The following is a 23258-nucleotide window of genomic DNA, read 5'->3' as shown; positions in this document are numbered from 1 at the left end:
TTATGTAGCATATAAAATGACCTTCAAAATAAGACCTTATCATACTAGCTTTTGTTATTGGTTAGCGCGCAACGCCAAGGTTTATGGAATCATTTTCTTGTTGTGCGACGTTTTTATATCGCAGCGGGAAGTACACGCGTGATATGTAAGCGAAATTTTATCACTTCTAAATGTCATGTAAGGTTCATTCTCATATCGTTGTGTGGGGAATAAGATTTCCTTTCAAGCAAGACCATAACAAACATTCCAGACCTCATGGTATACACACAGCATTGCAAAACGTCTGAAACGTCGCGCATGCGTCAAACCGTTAGGATTAGGTTAAATGAATAGGAAATCTAAAGACAGTGAATTTTCGAATGCCAACAGTTTAGTTTTCTCTCAACTGTCATTAAATATAGAAAATATGAAAAGAAAACATATTTTTGATGTGTAGTTTAATTAAACTTTGCTGTATAATAGATCAATTAAATATTTAAAATTGAACAGCGCAAGAATAGAATATGATCAAATTATGAACTCACTTATTCTATCAAATATTTTATTATGCTTACCGCTTTTCTTAGGTATACTGAAGTTCCGAGACTGCGCTTGCTGCGTATTGACACGACCTTTCAACTCTTCACGAAGTTTATCCATGCTTATACTTTTAGGTACCGGCTTCTTTGTTTGTGAGTAAATTGGATCATTTTTCAGTCCACCATTGTTATTATTTCCATTAACATTGATCACTGGAGGTCTGTTTTCTCTCCTTATTGGGGTAACTGCAACTTAACAATAATTTATTTAAGATTCAGAGTCGTGTTACTGCATATTGTCAACTGTTGGCTTCTTAGGTCCAAAGGTTGGACAAGGATAGAATAGGAATTCCATATTTGTCCCAGGTGAGAAAAAAAATATGAGATGGCTTAATCATATGGCGAACCACGGTCCTTCATCTGGTTACCAGTCTATATCAAGTATGGGAATAGTTAACTCGTTATTTGTTTCAGATGCATGGACTTGGAGATGGGGGAAGCTGTATCAAACTAGCAGTAGAGTGAACCACCCTAACACTGCTAGAGGTCCAGCAATCCCTCGCACACAATTAGACCCGACAAGATTTGAACGTGTTAAACTGCAAAGGGTAATCAGGGGTACAATGGCATGCGCATTCCTGGCACATAGCACAATGTGCCAACCGCTGTCAGGGCCCCACACAACAGTCCCTATAGCTAATGTTGAAGGCTCATTCAAGGGCCGCAAAACTGCAATAAAACCACATAGTTGATTACCGGTAATATGTCTGAATTGAGAAGGTCACATGCACTCACACAAAAGTGAAAAAGGGTCATTTCTGATAACATACAAGCAGGAGCAGCCCTACAATATCAATGACTATTGGAACTATATAGATATATGCTGGTGTATCATGAGCCAGCAAATGTTGAATAACAAAATACTTGAATCAGTCCAAGTCAATATAATCCCAAAAACATTATTAGAATACAACATCTACATAGATTCGTATTCAATATAATTTTAGACTTATCATTTTGACCTACAGATACAACAAACAAAAAGTTTGAGTTTACCTGGAACAATTTTTGGTGGTGGAGGAGCAACTGGTATAAATGGTGGTGGTGGTGGTGGAGGAGGAGGAAGAGGTGGTAATGGCTGAAAATAAATGATATTTAATTCACAAGAATAAATTAAAAAAAAGGTTTTCCCAGTTGTATATTTCAGTCATCAAAAATATATATATATTCGGCATTTTGAGAAAAGTAACTGTTTTTTTAAATATTAAATTTTTAATTTAGGCTACAAACAGCAAAATACTTTAAATTTCATACATATCATTGTTTTTCGCAGAAGTGGGTGGGTACTGCATCTACCATTCTGTTATACTTATGGCTTTGAATTGGCTAATCGAAACGTATATGTACAAAGATACCAAAGAAAAGAGACAATTGTTCGATTATTGACTAGTGGTTTATAACAGGGCTTCCCCAACTGGGAGACGCGACCCCACAGGAAGACGTACAATGAATTTTAGGGGCCACAAAGAGTACACATTTCACACAAAATACAATAAATAATGTATTTTTTCTGACTTTGGATCTGAAACATGATTATTAAAATTAGTGCAAAACATAAATCTCATGATTTGGAGAAAATACATAAGATCATAGAAGCGACGTGCTTGCATAACAATGCCGGATTAACAGGGGTCGGGGAAAATTTCAATATATTGGAAATGGAACAAGGTTGAAGGTTTGCCTTGGTTTATAATATTCTTTAGGTATAACTAGGATTAAATTTGAAAGTTAGATAAAATATCAATCCATTTAGATAAAAATATCTTGATGTAAAATAGCAAAAAACTCACAGTGGGAGACATGGGTGGGGATGATTTGGTATATGCTGGCCCTCCATTCATCGGTGGATCAGAACTTGAAGATGACGTGGCCTTATGGGAGATTACAACCACTTGATTTCCAGGTACATATCCAATATTACCTGAACAAAAATTTGTGAAATTTTTTATCAGAAATTTAAAAATTATGATAATGAAAGATGTATGTTTTCAAGGACTCAGTATAAAATAAATTTCTATTTATCGTGATATGTATTTTGAAAGAAAAAAGAAAAGAAAACTGGCCTACAATAATAATATTTCAACCACAAGATTATTGAATAGTCTCGCAAAGGTTTATAAGTCAAAATTTTTGAAATATTGGAATGGTTAAGAAGACTAAGGTTACTTCACATAAACGTTAGTAAATTGGGGATCAGTGAATGTGAACTAACACCAATAATCTAAAAATTTAATCCTGTGCCAAACATGAACTGATACCCAGACTTGAAATTCATGGTTAGTTATAGGAGAAATCCATCCCAGACTCTGAAAAATTTACAACAATAACAATAAAAATTTATTGCATTATCCACAACCTCTGATAGTCAAATGATTAACTTTAGTAAAATGATTTATGTTAAGTAACAAAGTACGAGATATATATAAACCAGATCGCTCTGAAAGTTATAGACCATGAACCTATTTACATTATGTTAATGAATAACTAGTTGAGCACACACTGAGATGAATGCAGAGTTATAGTTTGATATTGATGGAACAATTTTTCAATAACATCGTTTCAATGTATGATATGTGAAACAGCTTATAAATTTTTGACACAGCCACGAATGTCCAGGAATGGCATATGATTAGAACACATTTTTTGTTGTATTACGTGAACGAAAAAAACACAAACACATAAATATTTAAATTACTTTTACAAACATGAAAAAAATTCATTCAACAGCTAATCTTCCTTTTGTGTATGTTGTACCCTACTGCTTCAATAACCTAGCACGCTTGTACAAAAGTTATGTTCACTCGAAAATATATTCCAAATATTCTGGGTTATGTTTTTTTTGGGAGGGTCACCCCATACAACTAAAAATCATTATAAATATTTATTTAGTTTCATGATGTTGCGTGTTGTTTAGAATTGATATGAAAATCAAAATTCAAACCGCTTAGAAAATTATTTTTTTCATTTCATTGATCATCCTGAAAATTTTCTACCAGCATTACAAAACAAAGTGTTGTCATTTGTGAAAGAAATTGTTCCCACGGGATGAAACAAAAAAAATTGTAGGTGAAATACCAATCCCATAAGACAATTTGAAAAAAGCAAATTACCTTTCATTCGCATCTTCCATTTTTACTTATCGATCTTAAGATCGGTAAGTATATTGATAGGTATTTGTCTGTATGTCTGTCTGTCTGTCTGTGTGTGTGTCTGTTAGATGAACGCGATATCTCGCGAATGCGAGGTTGAATCTGCTCCAAATTTTGCATGTGCATACATCATATCTCGGACCAGAAGCCTATGGATTTTAGGTTGATTATGTCGTATAATTAGCGAGTTATTAACTAATTACCGATCTAAGATCGATAAGTCTTCGGTCTCCGACCGATATTCTCGTTTATGTATTGAAGGTAAAAAGATTGTTTGTATGGAAAAAATAAAACCGCAATATTTTTGGGTGAAATATTGAATACCATAGTTTATTATTCTATAGGGTTGCCACTTCTGGAAACCGAAATGTTTTTTTCCCCACTTGTATCGCGCTAACAAAATTAAAAATAAATACTACATTTCTTTTAATGTGACAGCTGGAAAAGAAACGTGTATTCGGTTCCTCTCATTTCGTTTACCACCATGCGATGGAAGTCTGACAAACGCAAATAAAATAAATATATATTTTAGGATGAGAAACATGATTGTCAATTAACCTAGCCGGCCAATGAACTCATTCAGTAATAGTTCTCTTCAAATGTACGCGAAATATTTTACTCAGAACAAAGTTTAAATTAAATTTTGATCAAAATTTAATATTATCTAGACGTCGGTAGCCGATTCCTTATCGAATCATGCCTGTCACACCATAACTTAGTCGCAGCGCGGTGTGCTGTTGAAAATTTTCATTAAAATTGTCGCGGATTTTCAGGCATACGATCCATTTAAATTCGTGCATAATAGAAACTTGGGTCATTCAGTGGAAAACTAAACTTGTAGTCTGGGGGGAAGTTACGCCACACATCATCTCAAGTGATGAGTAAGAGAGTGTGTTGTGCTGAACTTGAAACTAATGACGGTAGATCAGTGAAAAAGTCAATCACGAAACATTCATTTTCATTTCCGTCCCGTAATTTGGTGTTATTTAGAGTGTCGCATAAACGCATTCAGCAGATTTAATGCCGTCGATAACAACGATTAACAATCGTTCAATTTTTTTCTCAGTAAATCACTCTCTTTTTCCGAATCGCATAAATCTGATTCGAATCAATCCGATTTGTAAATCCAAAAGTGTCATCCATTCCGGAGATTAGATACCATACGATTCGTAATCGATTGATCTGTGAGTTGTAGCAAAACTACCCATGGGTAAACTTTAAAATAAAGCGTTTAAAATGGCCTATAATATTATTTGTCTCTTACTTATATCTAATATGGTGACCGTACATTTGAACCCATGTGTATATTCGGGGGTTCAATTTATATGCGGGTGCTAAATCCATGCGTTAGGGTTAGTATGGGTTCAAATATACGTGAAACAACAAAAATTTCCATAGGTGCAATAGTATGCCGGTGCAATCAGCGTGGGTTCAAATGTAATGGAACCATTTAATATATAGTTCCACAAACCTTGTTTATTTCTAACTTTCCACCAACTTTTATCATCTTGAAGAATTTCTAATAATTCATCTTGAGCGACACTCAATTCATTCTTGTTTCGTCCAGTGAAATCAAACATAGACCTGCACATTTTTGTTTTCTGTGGAGACATGACAGCACTCGTAGGTAACGCGTTGTTAAGAGCCTGGTTTCTGAAAGCAGAAAATTTTTTTTTAACAATCACACGAGAATCAGATCATGTATCAGCGGGCAAGGATGACAAAATCGATTGTACATCGTTTTTAGCGTAGTTCCCAGTTTTCATTCACATGCGCAGTATTCTCAATGCCTTATTCATAGACGTTTCTGATGAATTTGAATACCGATATTTATTATTACATCGAAATGAGGGATATTCAAGTGCGATTGCGGCAATGAATCTAGAAACAAAAGCAGCACATTGCATGTGTAAATTTTGTTGCCTCTAGTTAATTTCAAACGTAAGAGAGAATAACACAAAATTCTGCATTTCAATCAAACCGATAGTTCCGGTTAAAATTTCCATACTCGTTGATCGTAAATATCGAAATTCAATATTCGGAATATTACGTCTAACGAATAGTACTGGTTCATATTTAACTGCATGCTTATTGGCAAAAGCAAGGAAATGAGTTTTACCTCACTACATGCTGTTCAACATGCTGTCTGAAGGCGTCTGTACTTGCATTGTTCACATCTGATGCCTGCAAAATATAAGTAAAAACATATAAGTAGAAAAAATTATTTTTTCAAACATTACAATGTAGGCAGTGTTGCCAAATCCATATGCATAGAAAAACTTGCCTAGTTGTCAAAGATTTTCTTTTCATTAAATGGCTAATAATTCGATAAAACTTCAAAATTTAATAATAAACACAATAAATAGTCATATCATTATAAGAAAAGACCGGAACAAAGCATATTTATTGACCAAAACAATATGACCCAGCGGTGGGTCAATATGAATGAATTCATGGAATTTATTGGTATAATAAAATTAAATTTTACAATGGATATGAAAGCTAGAGGCTATTGTAGTGTTGATACTTCGCGTTTGATCCCAACATTCCAAATTTAATCATATGAAAAAGTTTCAAAAGACATTCATAAACAAATTTAAATATTCATTTCACCAAAAAAAATTCCCTTATATCCTGTTTGTAACTTTGTCTGAAGTAAATATACCAATTGGAATATTCTTGAATGTTATATTCCCCTATAAATCAAAAAATATGGACAAAAGTAATTTTTAATCTCTGTAATTAATTTAATTAATTAAACTCTGGGGGTATGCTACCCACTAAGACTAAGTCATCATATCCCCGCGAATTTGAATGTAACACAGAGTATATCAAGTACATAAAAAATTTTCCTTTGTAATCAATGTTCAAACAAAAATGAGTAAAAATAGTACATAATTTGAAAGGTTTGAATTATATCGTCAATAAATTTACGCCATCGTCATTTCTTCAGTACAAATAATCAATAAATCTTGGTTATCATATAAGTGTTTATTTAGAAGCATAAAACAAGTTGCGTCAATGCGGCACCGAAGAATTGATAACTAGTTTGAATAGTGATGATATTGTGATTTATGATGGGATACGAGAATAACTAAATCAAATATAAGGTAAGGTAAGTTGAAAAAGCGAGAATACAATCACGTATTCCCTTTTTATTCAAGTGAATTTATTCATTGGACAAAAACTAATCAATGCCTATCAAGGATTCCAAAGACGAATAGATGATTTGAATAAAATGAAATTTTTTTAATATAATAAATATTTTAAATTCTTGATTTTTAAAAATAATTACGACGCTAAAATAGATATGTTAGAAAATAGTCACTTTAAAAAATTATTATTTTGAGAAAATGAAAAATCAAAAAATGATCAATAGAGTTCTGGAACCTGTAAAACACCGGTTCTCATCAGGTGGCCATGGCCCATTTCTGAGATACAGAAAAATTTATGAGTGGGCCCACAAACCTATTGAAAATTACCAGAGATATCGATAAATTAGTTAAACATTAATTGGGATGAATGATGCTGCTGAAGCTTTTTGGCTTTGTGTGGTAATTCTCACTTTCTTTATTCAAAGTCTCAAAATCTTTTTTTTATTGTTTATCTTTGCACAAGAAAATTAACAATGGGCCACATAATTTATTGCGCAACAAAAATGGGCCAGAAAAAAAAAGATTGAAAATCCACTGCTTTAGAATATAAGACACCAATCATTGTTTATCTCCTATATTTCGAATTTTCCATATATACACTTTGTTAATTATGATCAAATTTGAAATATTTTTGAAATTCCAGATTCTAAAATATTAATATAGATTATTTCAACTATCTCAAGTCGGAAAAATAAAAAATAAAAGCCTACCCTTCTTGCCTCCTCTGCTCTATTAACTCTGCTTGCCTGTTCTGCGATGGTAGCTGCTAATTCAGTATGGTCTTTGCCAGGATCATTTGAAAGTAGCGGTGGAACCCAACCAGAACTGAAAGTCGGTACATATGGAGGGAAGTAGTGTTCTTTTGGAAACTCAAGCCTGGAATGAAAGAATGTAAATTACTTGACTAGGTAGGTTAGGTTATTTATAAATAATAACCCAAAACCATGACTATGACTATACTATACCATCGTACACGATGTTGACATATTTTAAGTTAACCTACATTATGTATAAAAAAAGAAGATGCTATTTGGTTGTATTAAAATAAGATTATGTAATTCTTTGTGTAATTCATGTTTAAACCTATTTACGCAAGCAATATGAAAATAAAATATTTTAACACTTAAGTCACCAGGCATATAATCTATTGTCTTGAGTTGTGACATTGCATTCTAAATACGAATTTCTAGTTCCTGCTAGTAGTGTCAATAGTCGTAGGTCATGTCAAATAATGACATAGTCTATAAAGAGGACTCCTACATTAAGGGTAAATATGTGGTTATGTCACTTTGATGATCGAACAGTCGTTTCTTGGGAATTCATTTTGGACTATTTTAAAAAATGTATTTGTGTATCAAAGTGAGTCAATAACATATGATTGGACAATTTGTACGATTCCTGTGAGCACATCACAATGAATTTTAAAGATGTTGAAACATTAATATGGAGAACTTGTTAGTTTTGTGATATAATTATGAATTGCTGGATCTTGTAAGTCCATGCATCTAGAACTGACATGAGCAAACTACAGCCGTGGGCCAATCCGGCCTGCTGGATAATTCAATCTGGCCCGCCTGATACTGCCACAAGCAAACTAAAACCAAATTTTGACATTTCAGCTAATAAATAGCTCAAGGAATTGGTTGAGATTGTGATTAAATTTAGTTTTGACGTGAGACTTTTTGTTTTCCACTTTTGTAACACTGTAAATATTTTTCACTTGTTACGTCACACTTATATGGCCTGCCAGTCTATTTGGGCAAAATTTTTGGCCATTGGTTCAAAAACCTTGCTTCCCCCCGATCTAGAACAAATAACCAGCTAACTAATCTATATCAACATGGATGGAATGTTAATCGGGCTATAGAATGTCATATGCCATTTGATTAAGTCATCTTATCATCTTTCGAAAAGATTTCCTTTACCCTGAAATAAATATGAAAATCCTAATATTACAAAGCAAATGCAAAACATAAACCAACCAGAAATGCCAAGCTGGGATTCAAGTATGCTGTATTACTTTGTATTCTAAAATTGTCTATCAATTTAAAATATAAAACAAACTATTTATACGCAAAGGCGATTATGATATTTTTTCAGGAGGAGGATTTCACTGCAAAAAAGCAAATTTGATTGCAATTTTGAAATAGGAAATCCAAATTATCTGATTCCCGATAACATTATTTTGAAATTTTTTCGAGAAAACTTATTAATAAGTTGAATCGACTATGCCATTAGGATAAGACAAATAGTGGATATAAAGATAATATACAAAACCCAAAAGCATGTTAGCTTAGCGTTCAGCGATGTCTATTTTAATACTGTCTAAATTATTCTAAGACGAAAAAAACTATACCCTAACTCCATATGAAAACTATACCAACTTCTCAAAAAACTCAAAACTCTGAACATAAAAGTACGAAATGTCACAATTTCTGACTAATTATATATATCAATTAATCAATATTGATTTATATGACCCAGGCAAGCGACATCTGGATAACATAAAAATTAACCTAATTTTACTCAATATGTTCAGAAGCTAAAAAATATTGCTTTGAGAAATAGAACTTTTAGTTAAGTGTATACATACATTCCTTTACAATAGCTATTTATCCACCTGTATTTACATTCTAAAAATTCTGAATATGTTGACTACTCAATAAGCTACAATACTAGTATATAATTTCAAAGATTTACCTTCAAGATAATTGCATCATGTATTTGTTTATAGGGTCACACGATATCGGGGATTTTCACAAATGTTTAAATAGACCGGTCGGTATAAGGTTGAAATGTTGATTTATATAGACTTAACCAAATATAATAGAGTAGATAACAAGGGTGACCACGCATGACGAAATGACAAAAATTTAGAATATGTTGAATTACACAATAACATTTTAACATTATTTAAAAATAAACAATAATACAGCTTCTCGCGTATCAGTGTCAGTGTTTCAGTTGTGGCACATAGAAGCTTCAAAGCAACTGCATGTCATATAAAAAAAATTGATTTAAAAGATGACTCTGCAAAAATTCACCAGGATTAAACCAGTTTCCTTGTTCATAAAAAACATCATAAATTATTAATGAATTACTTAATCTCAAAACATAGGTCAGGAGGGATAATGGAATTTTACATTGTGAAACATGAAACTACACTACATAATGTCATTCCTTCCATTTCACCAGTTACAATATCAAATTAAAACCTCTTCAGAAACATAAATTAATACCTAAATATAGAATCCAATATATTTTTCACAATGGACAATATAAATGTTATTACCGTAGATGGACCAAACTAAACGAATTCTGAACACGATCATTCAGTCATATTTGAGTCACTATACATATATATGATGAGAAAATTTCGTTGAAAAATCAAAGATTAAAAAAAAATGCATTTTGATTGTTTTTTAAATTCCATGAGCAGGAGAGTGAAAACTGCTCTATTTTTGATATTCATCATGTTTTTTTTTTGAAAAATCAGAAATTTAAAAAAATGTATTTTGATTGGTTTTTAAAATCCATGAGCGGGGGAGTGAGAATTGCTCTATTTTTAATATTCATCATGTTTTTTTTGAAGCTGTGCGATAAAACAATGTTATTGAACAAGAAATGGCACATATTTGTGATAAAAAAAATCACACTACTGGATAATCAATTTCAAATTTTTAGCACATGAAAATAGATGGAACCGCTAGAATGCTACTTTTTGTTTCTACAATCAATCCAAAAATATACCTTGATTTTGTCCAAAAATCTCCGAGATTTCTCCAGACTTCGGCTTCCTGTGTTGTAAGACAATTATGAAGAAGATCGATGCCGTCCTTTGTTAGGAGCGGACTTTCAACAGACCTGGGGATGTCATATCCGCCGCAGGCTTGAATACACATTTGAAGAGGAGAGAATAGAAAATGGATTATTTCGATAGCATTTGGATTTTGAATGTGAGCTTTGAGCTTTGCCTGAAATATAAATATGTTTAAGATTATTAGAAATTCAGTGTTATAATTTGGAAAGTGAAATAAGGATTTATATGTATTCTAATATTCGCAAATTATAGAAGATTTTATTTTGTTTTTTGAAAAAAAAATCACTTCTTGCTTTTTTGTTGAAATGAGCACAATTCACATTGGACAAAGATGTCCAAATACAATAAAAATTTTGAGAATATTTGCATGAAGTATTTATTCAGAATTGAATTATTATAATATTATAAATTGAAATTGTAAATTTAGCAATTCAGAATACGGTACTTCAAATACAAATGCAGTATTAAAAAAAACTATTTCCATTTGACATATTTGATTCATATAATAATTAGTTTGGGTGAATTTTCCTCACTAACACATACTGGTACTGATAATAAATCAGGCATTTTCAACAACTGAATTCTAAGAGAGAACTAATTTAATTCAAAATTAGACAATTTTTATTCCATCAGGAATATCTTCAAATTGTAGCAACGCTTGAACAATTATCGAAACCAGTTTCTAACGTTATATGTTTATTCAGCAATAACGTTATTTAAGCATAGCCAGTGTGATTGCATTATTTATTCATGTCCCATACATGATTATTGTATAAGTTTCACTTACGAGCAAATTAAAAGCCAGCTTATATTTGCGGAAACAGTCGATGAACTTTTGATGGGGAGGGAGTTTGGAACGTAGTGTCAACATTCCCTCTCCTGCCATTTTCTTTTTCGATTTGTTTGATCTGCAAACAAGAATGTGAAACAATTTGTCCGAACAAAGAGAAAATATCAATTTTACTCAAACTAAAACTGACATGAAAATACTTTTCTACAATAAGAAACATACAATGCTTACACTATTGGAGTTAGGCTCGGTATGTACATAAGGTACACAACTATGATACATATAAAACATGGACTGATAATGGACATGTTTTATCGTCGTCATAAAATGTAAACCATGCTGTCGGGCAGTGTGGGCACAATACTTAACAGTATTAAAACACTGGAATTTAGGTTCAGTAGATTCCTAGTTTATTAGCATTCACTTGCAGGGTGAGTTCTGTTACATTAATAATGGATTATTTTTAGAGATTCATTTTTATCATGTGTCTCCAGAATTCTTCATTGCACATAGACTCGTTTTGAAAGGGTCCCACTGAATTTGAAAAAAATTCACTGGTCAGAAGTAATCAGTTTCATACAATTTAATAAAGATTGTGGGTATCATTATGGAGGTAACTAATTTTGTTCGCCTACTTTACTTTATCAAGTTGTGTAAAGTGACTGAAACCTATGGGCAGGGAGTATATTCACTTGGCTAACACAGACAGTCCCCAAACTCGTAGTAGAACTAAAATAAGGAAAATTGAAATAAAGTTATGCCCTAACCTGGTACACACACTATGTAAGTACAGATAAACTTGAGAGCTCACATTGGAGACCACAATCTAGATAGGATCAATAAGGTAACTGCCAGCACATCTTATCCACTCAATGGAGAATAACATATTTCAAGGCGATTTTATACTAAATGGTATATTGGTATTATTTATATTCGAATAACTTGCAAAAATCTTTTTAAATAATAAATCCTGAAATTTTTTAAATTATATTAAAACAGCGACATACTTTTTGTTTCCCTTTCTGTAATGAAGCTCTTTTAAAGCTTGTGCAGACTTCTGTAATTTTGCGACAAACAGTTCGACATCGTCAAGTGTGTGATTCAGGATTTGCTTAAAAAATTGGAAAAAAGTTTTCAGTAATGAAAGCTGAACATATTTGGAGAGATTGCAATTCTATCTATACTATTCTATTCAGTTATAGTCAATAGTCATATTTCGTAAATATGGTAAAGATAATGTATTAAGTGTATATTATAATTTATAATGTATTGAATCTTGTGAAAGAGTAGAAAATTTAATTAAAAAGGGGACTTTTAATAACCCAACTTTTTAATGAACTACTTCACCAATGTTAATTAAATTAATTTTTTGAAGCCCACTATTTTCAATTATATTATATATAATATATTTAAATCCATAAAGCGATATATTATATAAAAAATGAAAGTAATAGTACATTTCATTACTAAAATTATTGTTGTGTTGAGATTAGACCTAATTCTGCTTTGTATTGTCAACAAAGCTAGTTATAATTCGTCAAAATGTTGGAATTTTTTCAAACTCAAAATTTATCTGGATAATTTTAAAACCGACACAGTAATCTTATCACATCATCATAATAACAAGAAATGATATTAAGCAGGTTGTCTGTCTTATCAAAAATTTTTAAAATTCGAAAATAGATTTTTGACACATAACACACTCCACTGTTGAACAGTTAGTTATTCATCTATGATTATGTCTGAGGATATTATAAAAATTTTAATTACCGGTAGGTAATAAGATGTGGACGGAGTGAATTAAATAATTTACTATTATGGGACGCTTTTGAAAAAAATATCTGAATACGGAATTCAGTATATACATCTTACTATTTTGCATTTAACTGATATTGAAGTATAAATTTGAATAAGTTCAATTTTCAAAAACACTTATTCCTACAATTTTTTTATTTTAGCTTTATTGGGAACATTATAATTTTATTTATGCTGCAATGAACACCTCCGTTGTTACCGCTCAATAACCAGATTTAGTTCCCCGCACCTGCCTTGCCCAGCGAAATGGATTTTGACAAATTTGCATGTGATTTTTTTTACTGAACTAACCTATCATTTTTTACATGCATATTTAAAAAAATTAAGAACAGATTGATATTGACGATAAACTATAATTATAAGAAATCACGAATACTACGGATAATTTTCAGGTTCTTTCAACCTTAGTCTTGTAGACCTCACTGTCGTGATAACAGACAAATTCTTACGATTTTAATTTATCCCATTTCAGACAGTAAGTAGATTTTCTTGTACAAAAACATGTTTTTTAATAATTCATGGATATATAAGACCAATTAATTACTCACAACGTCTCGATTGACTCTCTGCAGGATAGTTTCAGATGATTCCTCTGCATTGTAATCTGGTCCTGGATTTGTGATATCATTAACTGTAAAAAACAGATTTTCATTTCAGCTTGGCAATGAATAATTCATCTGCAATGGGGATTTCGTCTGAGGGAACAATATAGCTATTTTGATTCTTTCTATAGTAGCCTATCTTGCAGTGGGTGCATATGAATCCACTATAACACATCATAGGCAGAGATAAAAAGGCAGTAGTTAGGGACATGCTACTCAACTGTTTATGCGAATTAATTCCGTAATACCCGATTAATTATTTGTTGTAAAAAATATTTATGACATAAATAACATAGTTGCCAGTTGTTTAAAACAGTGCACCCCAAATTGTGTCGCGTAACTAGTACGTCGCAAAATAATTTAGGACGTGTCGCTTATAATATTCAATTTGTACATAATTTTTATCTGCCTGCATATTGATTTTGACGAAAAACAAAACCGAACCAATCTGTCAGAATTTATATATAGACAGGAGCTGGTGCTGGACTGTTGATGATACTAGACATTCAGTCTCGTTATGATCATTCATGTACAAAACAAGCTAATGTAGCACATTGAAGAATGTGGATATAATGTATTGTATGTTAATAAAGTCAATTTTGCTTTCGATGTGTCGTGATGACCCGTATTACAGAAAGAATATGCACTGAGTGTGGTCCTGGGTCCTGGCCATTCATGCTACGTAACATTATATATACAATGCACAATTAAATGATAATTCTACTATAGAATCAGACAACTCATAACATAGAACAACATACTGTGGCCGATGTTATCCCATGACTGTATTCTTTCTCTGACATTTCCTTCTTTCATGGGAGGAGCGGGAGGTGGATTCAAAGGTGGTGGCGGAATGACTGAAGCTTCGACTCTTTCGCGAGCTCGTTTTAAAGTCTCAGGACGAATTTTTCTTCCCTTTTTGTCCTTACAATCAGCGAGGGCACTCTCAATATCAGATACGACAATGTCAGGCTAGAGAAGAAATAGTAGAAAAAATTATAGTTTGACTTTGGTTAGAGAATCAAAGATTCTGAAATGGAACCGGTTGCATCACAAACTAAATTCAAGTTTTTTTTATTAAATTAAACCAATGGATAACTTGCTGCTTGTGTGCAGACTACTCGAAAAACTAATTAGGCATTTTTTAGGCATTATTTCAAAGTTTTTTTTAACAATTTTTCTTGAGAGCCTTCAACTAATGAGAAAAAAATATTGACAAGAGAATTGAAAAACTTCGCACAGAGATGTCAGAAGATAGCAGGTGATGCTACTTATTATTAAAGCTTTATTATGGTTTATTATTATGGTAATATGAAGTTTTATATCTGATATTCCCAATTAGACATCATTTTAGTAGGACTTGAAACTACATATTTCCATTACAATCGAGTGACATTCCTAAGTTCAATTGAGAGAAGAACCCAAAGCACTCCAGCGTAAAGACCCCAAATTTTCAATATCAAGTGAGCCATATAATAAGACAATTCTTACTGGAACATTAGGGCAGTGAAAAAGATGCATGTCTGGAATTTTCTGGTCTATATCTTTCACAATCAATGCTAAGACAGCATATGGTTCTGCTCCATAGGTGATTGCTTGAACGTGTTGTATCGAATTGAGAGGAAAATGTTCTAGTTCATCCTGAAAAACAGAAAAAAAAGTGTCACTGGATTAGAATTAAAAGATAATTGTAATAAGAGCATTTTGCAGCAAAGAATTCAGTTAGTGACATGTGCGTGTGTCGAGAACAATTCACTACACCCTCAGACTCAAAACTCCAGGCCATTTGAAAAACAACTCCGACACAAGCCCCAGATTTCAAATTGAGTGTAATTTTGACTCCGATTCCAGTTATAAACTCTGAAAAAAAAAACATCTGAAAGTCTGATAGGAAGAACTTTGAGCTATTGAAACCTTCTTTTATTGTCTGCTATAAAGTCTTTAGTCAACTAGATGCTTTAGTGTTGGTCAGAAATTTTGACTTTGATTTTCACCATTTAAGTTGGGAATTCCAGAGTCAGAATCTAGGAAATCCAAAATTTTAAATCCGACTCCCACCTCTTAAGAGTTTTTCATATTTGATTTCAACAAATTATATTACCTACGGTAAGTAATTGCAAGACACATTTACTAACCCACGACACAGTACTATGTATTTGTTCATTTACAGCTCCATTCTCAAACATATTTACGAAATTAGAAGAATGAAATAAGCAAACAGAAATACACACAAAAGACTTGAATTAAGGCTTTGTTTTAAAAAATTAGTTTACCACCTTGACAGTATAATAGAACAAATTATTAGTTTCGCTCACTTTATCCTTGATTAATGGGTTTTGCGGAAGCAGACATGAAACTTTATGTGTTTGCAGATTTATGGTTTCTTAGATTAATAATAAAATTATCACATAGTAAATATAATTAAACAATAAATTTTAATGTTTCTTGCTCTTGATCTTATAACTGTTATTGACTGTAATAGGCTATTTCAACAAGAAATCGCTAATATAAAGTGAAACCAGTTGTCATAAAGAATCAAGTTGTCAAAAAGAATCTCATTTACATCTGAGTAAGTCAGGGGTGACGAACCCATTTGCTCTCGCGGGCCATTTTATCAGTCACCACCGAGTAAGCGGGCCGCACAACTTTTTAGTCATAATACAGTATGATGCCTATTAATTTTCATTAACAAAAACGAACAACAGCATCTATAAAGATGAAGTTATCTAGTGATATATTGCAGTATAAAATAAAAATAGAACATTCAATTCAGGTTTTGCTTAGTGCAATTTTCGGAAAGTTTTTTGCTTTACTAAGCGCTTTATATTAGGAAGAAATGACAATTTGGAATCTCTAAACTGCCAATCTCTAAACCAAGATTTTCGTCCGTCAGTCTTGACTTGTCATCTCACTCGGCCACGCGCTCCGCTCGACTGTTGGAGATCCGAATTTCCGTTCGAAAAACGAAGCATTCTCGACTCGAATGTTTTTGTCGACTACCGAGATATCACTGTACCATAAATTTATATTGTACTAGTAAGTTATAGAGTTTAATAATTTATCGCAGACCTAGGGATTTTTCTAACGTTGATATCTCGAAAATATTCTTGGGTGGTAGTATTATTATAAAGCGGAGTCACTGTTGCAAGAACACATCAAATTCTTTTAATTCTCAACATCGCAAGAATACGAATCAAAACTAAATATTATCGGGCTGTCTAGAACACTTTGCATGGTCGTGATATTTTATAGTAATGTTTATATTTTGTCGACGCAACCGCAGGTTACATTACCACACGATTGAATTAATTTAAAGCAGAACATTTTAAATAGACTCAGATTTGTCGTCAACGAATTTCACATTAGTGACGAGGGCTTCGTACAAAAGAGCCGTATTTCGCAAGCCTCCGGATACAGAAGTTATATAAACGAATACATCCTGTACCGATTAACTGATTTTTAAAATGTAGGCATTTATTCAAGATCCACCATTATTTTAATCATTGAGCTGAAGTTATAAACTTTTTATCACTTTCAGATGTCCTGTGTATTGTGCGCCGAAACATTAGATTTTCGCAAAGTGAGGTTACTCCTCCTCCCCTAATCCCCCTATGCGTTTGTCGATAAGCCAACGTAACTAGACTAAGACATTGGTTATTTTGATACATTGTTGATCCAACAAAACAAAATTTCGTTGTCAGTAATATAGGTAATACTGACGCTCCCATTTTATAGCCTATGTACAGTCTCTGAAGGTTTATGACTTCAAGCCGAACATACACTATATCGTCTGAATGCTTCGCGGGCCGCACAAAATTCTTTGGCGGGTCGCAGGTTCGTCACCTCTGGAGTAAGTGCATGCAACATTGATTTGATCAAATTCCTTTAAAAACTGGCCCTTTCAGACATATTAAAAAAAATTGGGACCTCCTGAAGTATGCGCACCAAGATGGCGCACAACCTGAACTCAGGTTGTGTACCAGGTTAGGGTTCAGGTTATGCGACATCTTGGTGCGCATACTTCAGGAGTACCGAAAATTGTCAACAAATACCTCTTCTTTTTATTGAACTTTGCTATTTCTGTAGCAAATCCATCAATTTGGTTTATTATTAACGTTAATATTATTATATGTTATATTAACGAATCAACCAAAAATAAAAATTAATAGCATTGGACATCTACAGATAATGCTCAGCTATATTAGATTTGTCCAATAAATCAAATCACCAGTCTACCTTATATTTTTCCGTTTGATGTGAATGGTGTGGTTTTAAAATGAAAGTATTTTTTGTTTGATCAGTATTTAGATATCCTGTTTCTGGATCCCATAACTATTCATCAAAAAGGTTTGCTTGCCCTAATGATTAGATTATTTCATTAATGATGAAGACTGTTGCACTGTAGTAAATGTTACAATGTCTTAGCTAAATCCTTCTTACTTCGATATCAAATTAAAAAATGTAAAAAGGATAAATTGGTTAACGGGCAACCACCTCAAATTCTGCTTCATAATGTACCTAATACATTATTATTAATATGAGTGTTAACAATAAAAACACTGGTACAGAATTGTTATTATTATTCACCTAGGGGGCGAACGTAAACATAACTTTTAAACATACTTGAGACTGTTGATCGAATAGTTTGACAGCCTTCCCGTCAACTTGCATCAAAGCCTCCTGAGCCCAGATTTTGCCTCGAGCATCAAGCAACTTAAGTTTTCTTATTCCATCATCAGCTGTCAATAATCCATCTTTTCTCTCCACAGCAAAGGTTGTCAAATGCTAAAAATGAAAAAATAAAAACCCTCAAAATCACCGAATTATCCCTTTTGATATTGGAATCAGAATTTCTATTGCTGCACTGGGCAGAGCCATATGAGCAGAATGAAGGTTCAAATAGTGGGATCTAATTGTGTGTGAAATGATTGCTAGGTTGTTCCAGGGTGGTTTACTTATCAGACACATCCATGTATCTGATTTGATACCCTACCCCAGAATTCTTAAGATACAGTCCTGGTTCCCCACACGATTATTTCACATTAGTATCAGTTTTAGTTGGTGGCGTGAAAACCCAACAAACAGTCTACATTTGAGAATTCTCAACAAATAAAGTTTTAGACAAAACAAAGTTTTCTATAGCAATGGAGAAAACGCCTCATGTTTCTTGATTAATTTTCATATTGATCTTCATTGAATGAGACAAGAATGTAGAAAATTAAAAATGAATGTAGCACAATGATACTATATGTAATATGTTGGTATATGGAAATGGTATTGGATTTAAAAATAACATTTTCAACATGTATATTCAATCCATTAGGATAAAATCATGATACCAGTCAGTTTTTATATTTTAACATCATATTAATTGTGATTCGAACAATAGGAATTGACTGTCATTTTGTAAATGAAATTTCAATCCGAGTATAAAATTTGATCATTAGTCACTAACTTCTTCCAAAATTCATAGAAAAAATGCCAACTGTGTGAGGAATAATGATATAGTCAAGGACTAAATATTTTTAAACAATAATAGTGTCTGGAAGTGGAGCAAAGGAATAGTGCTTCAAATCCATTAGTGAAAATTTATTGAAAATACTGCTAAATGTGATTTGTGAGTATTGCCAGTAATTCTTTAAAGAAAAGGATTATGGTAAAAGGATAGAAAACCACTTCAAGAGATAAAATACATTTTAGTCTAGCAAAGACATAATCCAGACCAAGTTGGCCTCTATTGGAGGTTATGAGGGCAAACAAAAAATGACGAAAGATCATTGTACTGTTTACTTACTTAACATTATATAACAGCTGAAAATTGAAAAAATTGTGGTCCTCGATAAATTTCTAATCATTTGGGATAGAAATAGGTTAATCACATGTCTAAGGGCACGTACAGCTAATAAAATACTATCATAAATCATGTTCAGGTATAATACTCAATATCACAAATAAACAGTACAGATAAGTCCAAAGACCAAAATGGTGGGACCTAAAACACACAATCTGTATCAGTAGTTGACACTTTTTAAAATCGATACTTCAGTTTCGTATATTTCATGATACAAATTTGTGATAAGTTAAAACATATTTGTTGACTTTATTAACCTAAGTAGATCATTAATCGAGAGATATTTATTACACAACATCCCCATGTTGACAGAATCGCCCTACTGTACATTGCTTTTAGGTAACCTATATATTAAATCAAGTATGAAATGATCATAGATTGAGCCTAAAATACTTAATTCATACATGTTTCATGCTTGGTCGAGATAAATTTTAATTTTCCACAAATGATATTCCAAAGAGATTTTATTTTCTGTGTAAATACTTTTTCGTTTACGGCACACCAAGGGCATTCAACTCAAAAGTCAATAAACCTAATTAAAAGCACTGATATGATCTAGTAATAAAGTCAAATAGAAATATTGTTAAATAAGATGAAATGAAGTGCCCCGAAGCATAATTTATTAATAGCAGTACCACATAACGACCTAATTTATGATTTCAATAATCTTCAAAGAAAGCATGTTTCCTGACTTTTTCAAAAAGGCATGCTTCCAGTAGAAACTTGTTAACCGAGCAAAAAAAACTTATTTTCAAAAATAATATCATGCTCCGAAATTTTCATATATTAAATTTGCCAAACACAAATAAGATTCCTTAATCTGAAAATTAGCATGACTTCAAAACTCTAAAATATCTACTTTAATAATAAATAGTGTGTGATATGATTAGAAGGAACTGTTCAAAGCATCAGATTTCATCACCTTAATATTATTTACTAGAAATTTTTCGGGTTTATTATCAATTTGGCAGTAAAATTACGAAAATCTTGAGTTCACCTATTGATGACTTGTGCAAGAAAGCCATCTACGGGAACCAGCAATGTTATCATTCTATGATTAATATCAGTTTTATTCCATATCTGATTCTATAGTCAATATGTCATTGAATCTTGTTTCTTTATGGGCACTGTGTTTGACTCATTATTCAAGTTGCACTTCAAGTTCCATGCAATTGGGATCAAAAACATGACTGTTGCATTATTAAGGGTCGATGCTCTACTGATATTTGTTACTCTTTTTGAAAGCACAGTTTTGAAACGAACATTCAATATAAGCCATTTATTCTATACAAAAAGTAGCAAATATTTCAGGTGAAACTACTCATTTTATTTAGGAAAACCTATCAGCAATGTCATAAAATGACTGAAAAATCTTATGATATTACAAAATATTATAGTACCGTAAATAGTAATTGAACATTTTGTTAAACTTTGATCCGGTGCCAATTTCTAATTAAAGCAAATCAGAAGAGCTGCAAGACGTTGCCGCAAAATTACATCTCAAAGCGATAATTGGCATTCTTCAACTGCCTCTAAATGAGATAGATCATGGATGAATTGTTTTTGAAGTATGATATATATCTTCGGACCATGATTACCGTAATTAAAAATTTTTTTTAGCTATTGTTTTTATTTGCCAATATCAAGTACTCGTTGCCTTGCGGGAGACACACAATGAAGCAGTAGTTAATAATGACGACGCTCGACTCGTTCAAGAGCACTGAAGTGGACAAAAGCCTCACTCCACACAACGGAAAGTTTACTTTGTTACAATAATCAGTCATTTGCCATCCCTGAGAAAACGTATTGTTATTTAACAATAAGACTCACAATGTGAACTAATTAAAGTTGGTAACAATTAAGTACAGTACTTTAAGGCCAAAAGTGCAGCTTTAAATAGCAAGATTTCTTTTAATTTGGTCTTGATAAAAAAAGATAAAGGGATAAAAAGATAAAAGCCAATCGTTAACTATGATATCAATCAAAAAATTTGAGATCGAATTTAAAACCCCCTGAGCCTTCTACTAATTTGGTTCGCCCTGTTTAATTAGGTACAATGCCCAGCAGTTGACGTTTATTTAACGAAAATTTTATTTAACAAAAATTTTATTCAACTAAAATTTATTTAAAGAAACTGATGATTGGGCAGAAACGACAGAGTAAAAAATGAAAAATCAATCTAAACAATGTTTATTTCAATGAATATACAATGGTGTCTGTCTCTGTATATTTCTCTGTTGAATATGGTTCCATTACATTTGAACCCACGTACATTTGAACCCATGACAATTGCACCTGTATGCTATTGCACCTATGGAATTTTTTTTGTTTCACGGATAGTTAAACCCATACTAACCCTAACCCATGGGTTTTAGCACCCGCATATAGATTGAACCCGTGGATATACGCATGGGTTCAAATGTACATGGGTTCAAATGTACGGTCACCGTTGAATATGATCTAATCTAGAATATATTCCGTACTAAAATCTAATCATTTCAGAATGTATTCAGAATAGTGAAATGGCCATCTCTGCCCACACATAATACATATGCATTGCTTCGGACTAACTAAACATTAGGTAATGAATTTTTGGCATGCCATTAAAATAATAAATAATATTCAGCTTGGGATGTATCTGTAGTAAAAATGCAATTACGCACACATAACACAGCATGAGCATTTATCAGGTGACATGCTTGTGACTTTTTATTAGTGGACAAATACCTGAGTAAATATTCTTTCATGTTTGTTCAAATTGAGATTATGTCAATAATTTAAATCATGATAAATTCCTCATAATATAGGAATTTCAATAACTATTATCGAGAACATTTTTTAGCATTTGAATTTGGATAAATGAAATACAAAGGTATATGTATGAACTAGTTGTGAGGAAGAGGAAATAAATATGTTGGGTTCACTGATTAAAAAATATTTGTCCAGCAGTTGGTACCATGTTTCCAGTTTATAAGTAAGGCATGTTATGCTGAACTAAAAATATTTCGGCCCATTGCATTCTAATAGCTTTTTCTTATGTCCGAGCACCTGCGCATTCAGAGTAAATGTCATAAACACATTATTCACAAGCCAATAAAACAAGGCAATTTCATTCCAACACACATTTTTAACACAATGGGACACTGTATGCTTATGTTTCCAAAAATCTTTTGTTTGAAGTCTTTTTGATGAAACCTTTTGTATTGTCTTTTATTCTAGGAGGTTTCAACTGTTTTGAAATATGAAACACACAACACATGACAAGCCGGTATATTGTCAATACTCAATAGGCTATTAGATACTTTCAAAAAAAAAATATCTTGAATCTATCATGAATCATACATGTTTGATCCGGTGTGATTTTTCTTATCTTGATCAAAACAAAGTGTTATTTGATAGGGGATGAAAGAGTACTATGATACAAATAGCATGTGAGGGCTTGGTATCAAGGGAAACTATACTGCATACTACTTTCCAGTTAATCATTCATTTCAATCA

General features: G+C 32.3%; 1 protein-coding gene across 2 annotated transcripts in view; it reads right to left on the bottom strand.

The window, feature by feature from the left end:
- Positions 1 to 23258, bottom strand: part of LOC120340278 (epidermal growth factor receptor kinase substrate 8-like) — a 29207-nt gene that overhangs the window by 3827 nt on the left and 2122 nt on the right. Inside the window, exons 2-14 of one of the 2 annotated variants that reach the window (XM_039408546.2) lie at positions 18533 to 18694; positions 15401 to 15550; positions 14671 to 14881; positions 13856 to 13938; positions 12500 to 12603; positions 11490 to 11610; positions 10633 to 10856; positions 7593 to 7758; positions 5847 to 5911; positions 5199 to 5380; positions 2369 to 2499; positions 1575 to 1656; positions 555 to 770 (exon numbers count right to left, since the gene is read on the bottom strand). In XM_039408546.2, the coding sequence (XP_039264480.2) occupies positions 555 to 770; positions 1575 to 1656; positions 2369 to 2499; positions 5199 to 5380; positions 5847 to 5911; positions 7593 to 7758; positions 10633 to 10856; positions 11490 to 11610; positions 12500 to 12603; positions 13856 to 13938; positions 14671 to 14881; positions 15401 to 15550; positions 18533 to 18694 (1897 nt within the window). The remainder of the gene's footprint in view (positions 1 to 554; positions 771 to 1574; positions 1657 to 2368; positions 2500 to 5198; positions 5381 to 5846; positions 5912 to 7592; positions 7759 to 10632; positions 10857 to 11489; positions 11611 to 12499; positions 12604 to 13855; positions 13939 to 14670; positions 14882 to 15400; positions 15551 to 18532; positions 18695 to 23258) is intronic. The other variant, XM_039408547.2, reaches the window with a different exon arrangement.

The sequence above is a fragment of the Styela clava genome, chromosome 1 (assembly GCF_964204865.1).
Source record: "Styela clava chromosome 1, kaStyClav1.hap1.2, whole genome shotgun sequence".
Taxonomy (NCBI): Eukaryota; Metazoa; Chordata; class Ascidiacea; order Stolidobranchia; family Styelidae; genus Styela; species Styela clava.
The sequence above is the reverse complement of the archived record's forward strand: the minus strand, read 5'-3'. Positions and strand labels throughout refer to the sequence as shown.